General features: G+C 42.0%; 1 protein-coding gene across 1 annotated transcript; it reads left to right on the forward strand.

Annotated features, from left to right (window-relative positions):
• The first annotated feature begins 279 nt into the window (after positions 1-279).
• LOC127109227 (uncharacterized) lies at positions 280-4,445 on the forward strand. Its single transcript, XM_051046042.1, has 4 exons — positions 280-403; positions 850-1,053; positions 1,486-2,928; positions 3,430-4,445. The coding sequence occupies exons 1-4, from the start codon at positions 280-282 to the stop codon at positions 4,443-4,445; spliced, it is 2,787 nt and encodes a 928-aa protein (XP_050901999.1).
• Positions 4,446-7,403: the final 2,958 nt, after the last annotated feature.

A 7,403-nucleotide genomic window follows, 5' to 3' on the forward strand; every position in this document is an offset into this window, starting at 1 on the left:
AAATATAAGTTTAAAATTATCTCAATTGAAATTTTGTTGCTCAACAACTAAAATTTATTTACCGTATTTTGAATATTTTATTTCGATTATATCAGCTAATCTGTGTCTGATATTTGTACGCGAGGTAAGGCCTCAACTGATTTCCCTTTTGACGCAGAAATCGAGAGAACCTTGAGGGCAAGACTCCGACAAGCTCGATTAGCCAGATTGGAATCAGACGAAGAACAACTTCCCATCCATTCAAGCTCAGATTCAGGTTCCGGTAGAGAGATCGAAACTATGTCTGATGTTCCACCGCCAGCCGAAAGACTGTTGGGAGACTACGGAGGGGATAATGCTCAACCTGGAAGATTAACTATTGTCAACCAACCAGTGAATGTGGCTAATTTCCAGCTGCACCCAAGTACCATTAATTAGCTTGAAAGGAAGCATTTTACTGGAAAAGTGAATGAAGATGCCAACAAGCATTTGCAGAGGTTTCTGACCATGAGCAACACTCTAAAAATTGATGGTCACACTGAAGAAGCCAAGAAGTTGAGAATGTTCCCGTTTACCTTAGCGGAAGAAGCTAAATAATGGTTTTATTCTTTACCTGCCGGGAGCATCACAACTTGGGAAGAAATGGAAAAGGCATTCTTGAATGACTATTTTCTAGCGTCAGTATTTCTGCGGAAGAGGTATGAAATTCTGAATTTTAAGCAGAAGGATGGGAAAACTTTGGGAGATGCCTATAAGAGATTCAAGAGAGTCCTGGTAGCCTGTCCAACTCATAATATGGATGCTACCGAAAAATGCAGATGTTTGTGAATGGTCTAAAAATAAAGACCAAATAGCTAATTGATACTGCAGCCGGTGGTTCCACAAATTTTTCAACAACCACCGGTATCAAGAAGATCATTGAAGCTATTGCTGCTAATGAGCACATGGAGTTGTATGATAGGTGTCAAAGCAAACCAGAAGGGGTGATAGATTTAAAGCTGGAAACTAATAAAATCCGTATTGAAGACACTATAGCTGCTGAAGTTGATAAGAAACTGAAGGCAATGAATATAGGCACACACCCGATAGCACATATCCAACCGGTCCCTGTTGTATGTTGTGAGATTTGTAGTGGTCCTCACAAAACGTGTTATTGTTTTGCGACTCCTCAACAGGTGGAAGAAATCAAATTCTTGAAGCAAAATAATCCTTACTCCAACACATACAACCCATGATGGAAAAATCATCCCAACTTCTCATGGAAAGATAAAAAAGGAACCACCCCTCAACATGGTCAATACCAAACTCAATATCAACAACAACAGCAGCAACAAGCCCCTAAGAAAGCTGATTGGGAAATTGCTATTGAGAGAATGGCTGCCCACAATGTCCAATTTCAAGAAGAAACCCGAAACAATAAAAAAATTACCACGACATCTATAAAGAATCTTGAAGTTCAAATGGGGAAAATCGCTCAACAACTAGCTTCAAGTTCTCAAGCATAAGGTGCTCTACCTAGTGCAACCGTGACAAATACTAGAGAGCATAATAATGTGAGTGTTGTGACAACCCGAAGGGGTAAATCTGAGGAAGTTGTTGAGGAAGTTGATGAAGAGAGAGACCAATTGATCGAAGTGGACCTTGAGATCAAAGAAAATGAAGTGGTTAGAGAAGAAGTAGCAACACCGAAACCAGTGGTGAAAGAAACAGGCATTAAGCCCAAACCGGTTGTTAAACTCCCATTCCCCACCCAAAACAAGAAAAAAGGGCAACATGAGATTTTTTTTGAAAAGTTCTTAGAGTTGTTCAAGAAGCTGGAGATTAATATTTCGTTGTTGGAGGCACTTGAACAAATGCCTACATATGCAAAGTTCATGAAGGTTATCATTTTTAAGAGGCGTACCGCCGACACTAACCCAATTATCCTCACTGAAACTTGTAGTGCTATTTTGCAGGGTATGAAGATCCCTATCAAAAAGAAGGATCGCGGAGCTGTCACTATCCCATGCACTATTGGAGATAGGTCATTCAACAAAGCTCTAATTGATCTGGGATCTAGTGTGAGTCTCATGCCGTTACCTATCTACAAAAAGCTGGGTATAGGGGCTGTGCAAGATACCAGAATGACACTCCAATTTGCCGATCATTCAGTCAAGAAACCGTATGGCATTGTTGAAGACATTCTGGTAAAAATTGATAAGTTTGTTTTTCCGGTGGATTTTGTAATTCTCGAAATGCCGGAAGATGAAGAGATCCCTCTCATTCTGGGGAGACCCTTTCTGGAGACGGGTCGGTGCTTAATAAACATAGAAGAAGGAACAATGACACTAAAAGTTTATGATGAAGAATTAAAAATCGATGTTCGAAACACCATGAGGTACAAGGATGATATTTGTACAAGTCACACTATAGAGGTTTTGGATCAAGTGACGACATTTGATAACCTTCTGCCTACACCCCAGTCACCTTTGGAGAAAGTGTTGAGTTTGTCCATTTTCGAGTCGGATAAAGAGGTATATAACGAAGACTCTGAAGTGCTTTCCTTGTTGGACACGCAAACCCCGTGGAAAGGATCTAGACCACGCCGGTGGGAAGAGTTATGCCTACCTTCATCTAGTGAGGAGAATGAAGAACTTAAAAAGGAAACAAAGTTGAAACAACTTCCTGACAACCTTAAATATGTCTTTCTCCAACCTGGAGGGAAATGTCCTGCTATCATAAACTCGAGCCTTCAGGACATCCAAGAAGAAAAGCTCATCCAAGTCTTGAAAAAGTACAAAACTGCTATTGGATGGAAAATTGAAGATTTGAAGGGTATTAGCCCTACTGTGTGCATGCATAAAATATTAATGGAAGACGACCCCAAGCCAGTAGTCCAACCGCAGAGGAGACTCAATCCGACAATGAAGGAAGTGGTTTGGAAAGAGGTAGTTAAGCTGTTGGATGCAGGTCTTATATATCCCATTTCGGATAGTCAGTGGGTGAGCCCAGTGCACGTTGTCCCCAAAAAAGAAGGCACAACCGTGATAAAGAATGAAAAAAATGAGCTAATTCCCACACGGACAATAACCAGGTGGCGCGCATGCATTGATTATAGAAGATTGAACACATCAACGAGGAAGGACCATTTCCCTTTGCCATTTATTGACTAAATGTTAGAGAGGTTGGCCATGCATGACTACTACTGTTTTCTAGATGGATACTCTGGGTATAATTAGATTGCTGTAGCACCAGAAGACCAAAAGAAGATGACATTCACCTGCCCGTATGGTGTTTTTGCTTACCGAAGAATGCCATTCGGATTGTGTAATGCCCTGACCACCTTTCAACGATGCATGACGTCTATTTTTACGGACATGCTCGAAAAGCATATGGAAGTCTTCATGGATGACTTCTCGGTGTTTGGATCCTTATTTGATAACTGTTTGACTAATCTCTCTCTTGTGTTAGACAAGTGCCAGAAAACCAATCTAATTCTGAACTGGGAGAAATGTCATTTCATGGTTCGCGAGGGGATAGTTGTGGGACATAAAATTTCATATAAAGGAATTGAAGTGGACCAAGTGAAAGTGGAAGTGATCTCTAAACTCCCACCCCCGATGAATGAGAAAGGCATCAGGAGTTTCTTAGGACACACAGGTTTTTACCGTAGATTTATAAGAGATTTCTCAAAAATTGCTAAACCACTAACCACTCTGTTGGTTAAAGATAAGGCGTTTCTGTTCGACAAAGAATGCACCATGGCATTTGAGACATTGAAAAGAAAGTTGATTTCTGCACCCATTGTTATTGCCCCATATTGGTCTCTACCATTCGAGATCATGTGTGATGCTAGTGATATTGCTGTAGGGGCAGTTTTAGGACAGAGAAGAGAGAAGTTGTTACATGTCATCTACTATGCGAGCCATGTGTTGAACCCAACACAGATGAACTACGCAACCATGGAAAAAGATTTATTAGCCGTGGTTTACGCGTTTGATAAGTTCAGGCAGTATCTGTTGGGATCAAAGGTTATAGTGTATATGGATCATGGCGCTTTGAAATATCTGTTTGCCAAGCAAGACTCTAAGCCGAGACTCCTCAGGTGGATCTTACTGATACAAGAATTTGATGTTGAGATCCGAGACAAAAGAGGGTGTGAAAACACACTGGCGGTTCATTTATCCCGCATGTCACCTATTGAAGAAACAGAAGAAAAGAGACCGATAAAAGATGAGTTCGCTGATGAACACATACTTGCTGTTATCGGTGTCCCGTGGTTCGCGGACTACGCGAATTATTTGGTGGGGGGTGTAATGCCTAACAATTTTGATTCTAACAAGAAGAAAAAATTTGTTCATGATTGCAGGTTTTACTTGTGGGATGACCCATTCCTTTACAAAAGGGGAGTGGGTGGGCTGATCAGAAGATGTGTCCCGGAGGAGGAGCAAAGGGATGTTCTTAGAGCTTGTCATGATTCGGAATAAGGAGGACATTTCAGTGGAGACCGAACAACAGCCAAAGTTCTTCAATCAGGTCTATATTGGCCTACTCTATTCAAAGATGCCCATGACATTGTCAAAGGATGCGACAAATGTCAAAGAACAAGGAATATCTCAAAGAGAAATCAAATGCCACAAAATGCTATGTTGGAGGTTGAATTGTTTGATGTCCGGGGAATAGACTTTTTGGGGCCATTCCCGCCATCCTGTGGAAAAAATTATATCTTGGTAGCAGTTGACTATGTATCCAAGTGGGTAGAAGTTGTGGCATTACCTTCCAATGATGCTAAAGTGGTGGTGACATTTTTGAAAAACAATATCTTTTCGAGATTTGGAGTGCCAAGAGCACCTATCAGTGATGAGGGTACCCATTTTTTGAACAAATTGATGGAAAACCTGCTGAAGAAGTATAATGTTAAACACAAGATCTCCATTCCGTATCACCCTCAAACGAGTGGCCAGGTTGAAGTATCCAATAGGAAAATTAAGCAAATATTGGAAAATACTGTGTGCGCATCTAGGAAGGATTGGACACTAAAATTAGAAGATGCACTATGGGCATACAGAACAACCTTCAAAACACCCATAGGGATGTTCCCGTATCAGTTGGTTTATGGTAAAGCTTGTCACTTGCCATTAGAGTTGGAACACAAAGCATTTTGGGCATCCAAATTCTTGAACTATGACCTGGCCAAAGCAGGCGAGTCCCGCATCCTTCAGCTCCATGAGTTAGAGGAATTTCGTAATGAAGTGTATGAAAATGCTAAGATGTACAAAGAACGGACAAAGAAATGGCACGATCAGAAGCTGCAGAGAAAAGAGTTCATCGAGGGACAGTTAGTGCTCTTGTTCAACTCCAGATTAAAGTTTTTTCCAGGAAAATTGAAATCTAGTGTTTCCCCATGGAGCAATCGAACTGGAAAATCCAAATAATGGGGACACTTTCAAGCTAAATGGACAACGGTTGAAGCACTACTATCAGGGACAAGAAAGTGGTCTGATTGAGAATGTTCATCTCCAAGGATGAGGGTGACGACCGTCGAGCCATGTGACGTTAAACGTAGCGCTTTGTGGGAGGCAGCCCACATGGTTTTTATCTAACTATTTTCATGTTTGGTGTGTTTACAGGTTCACTCGTAGGTTCGCGATTACATCATGCAATTCAGAAGAGAAGGGTTGATTAAGATTGTTGGACACCAAAAGAATAAGGTTAAAATCGAAAAACAGTGAAAAAGTCAGAAAATTTTGGAAAAATAGGGCCCTGACACGGGCTCCCGTGTCTGCTGACACGGCCCGTGTCAGGAAAGGAAGCAAAACCCACATTTACAGTAGGCTGACACGGCCGCCCATGTCAGCTGACATGACCCGTGTCAGCCCTACTGAACCAAGCCTCAAGTTCCAGTGGCCTGACACGGCCGCCCGTGTCAGGCCCAACAACCATATTTTTCAAATTTTTGATTTTTGTGTTTTGTGGGTCCCAACCAAACTTTTCACCAATTAAACACTTTTTACCCACTATCCACCAATAAATTATGATTTTTCTTCATCACCTTCCTTCATTACTTCATTATCTTTCTCCTTCCTCACACTTTCTCCACATTCCTCCATAACCTAACTCACAAAAAGCTCCAAACTTTACCGCCATTTCCTGTCCAAAGTGCTGGCATCCTTCACGAAAGTTATTCTAATCACCATCCTCTACAACGCTACGGTAATATTTTTCCATTTTCCTTAAAAAAAAATTGGGTGATAATTTATATTTCAGGAAGCAAGAATGCCGCCAAAAAGAGTCTCTAAAGGGAAGCAAGCGGACACGGAATTATCCCATCCAAGGAAACAGACAATCCGTCATCCCAATTCACATGACATAATTTTTGATAACCCGGAGCATGAACGGAGGTACGCATCGCGTGTCAAACGGAAAATAACTCTGACTAGGTACCTTTGCTCCGACACTCTTTTCCAATTAGGTTTGTCTAAAGAACTGGATAGGATGTTTCATGTGCTTAGAATGATGGAGTTTGTCCATTGTGAAGCGCCAACCTTTGAGCGTATCACATTAGAATTTATGAGCACAATTGAGTTCAAGCTCAAAAAGGGTTGGACTATGTCTTTCAGGTTGTACAATGTCGAATCCGTTGGGTGAAATTCTTCGCCTGCCCCCTTTATGGCCCTGGATCCGTACCAGACAGCTTCGATGCTAAGACATTCTGGTTGGCCATTACGGGACGCTCCGACTACCAGGCTAAAGGAGCAAAGGCGTCAGACATTCAAAACCCCTGCTTCAGGTATGCCCAGAAGGTGTTAGCCTTCACACTATTTGGCAGGGGTGATAGTACAGGTGTAGCCACCCAGAGAGAGTTGTTCTTTTTGTTTTCCATGGAAAACCGGGTAGCTGTGAGTGTTGCAGCATTTGCTGCAGATTATCTGGGTCGTGTGGGGAGAGCAGCCCAAGGAGGAATCTCCATAGGAGGCATCATAACTCAAATTACCCAATATTTTGGATATGACCCGACTGCACTTAATGAGACACCGGTAGCAGGTAAGAGAAAACTGGACATGAACGCTCTGGTCCAGCAAGGTATGATTTCACAAGTTTATGATTATTATGCCTTAATGAGTTCGGGTCAGTTTATTATGGCTCTACCTGACCCGACACGTATTAGCATCTCAAATACGACCAATTGGCTTTATGAAAGTGTCGTCCAAGATGATATGGACGTGCACAATGCTGATACATTTTCTGCAGGTAACCCATTGGAGGAAGAAATGCAGGAAGAGATGTAGGATCAGGAGCAACTTGCTGTCCCACCAGAAGAATCCATGCACCCCAGAGCCGGTTCGTCATATGTGATGTCGTACCAATGGTCATGGATGCAAACAGAAATTGGCGATCTACGAGCGGAGAAAGCACGCCAAGGTGTAGAGCATGCCCGTCAAGGG

Source organism: Lathyrus oleraceus, chromosome 1 (genome assembly GCF_024323335.1).
Source record: "Lathyrus oleraceus cultivar Zhongwan6 chromosome 1, CAAS_Psat_ZW6_1.0, whole genome shotgun sequence".
Lineage (NCBI taxonomy): Eukaryota > Viridiplantae > Streptophyta > Magnoliopsida > Fabales > Fabaceae > Lathyrus > Lathyrus oleraceus.

Coding starts and splice junctions, on each gene's coding strand:
- LOC127109227 (XM_051046042.1), top strand. CDS start 280: ATGTCTGATGTTCCACCGCCAGCCGAAAGACTGTTGGGAGACTACGGA. Junction 404..849: donor TAATTTCCAGCTGCACCCAA/GTACCATTAATT, acceptor TTGATACTGCAG/CCGGTGGTTCCACAAATTTT. Junction 1,054..1,485: donor ACTGAAGGCAATGAATATAG/GCACACACCCGA, acceptor CTCAAGCATAAG/GTGCTCTACCTAGTGCAACC.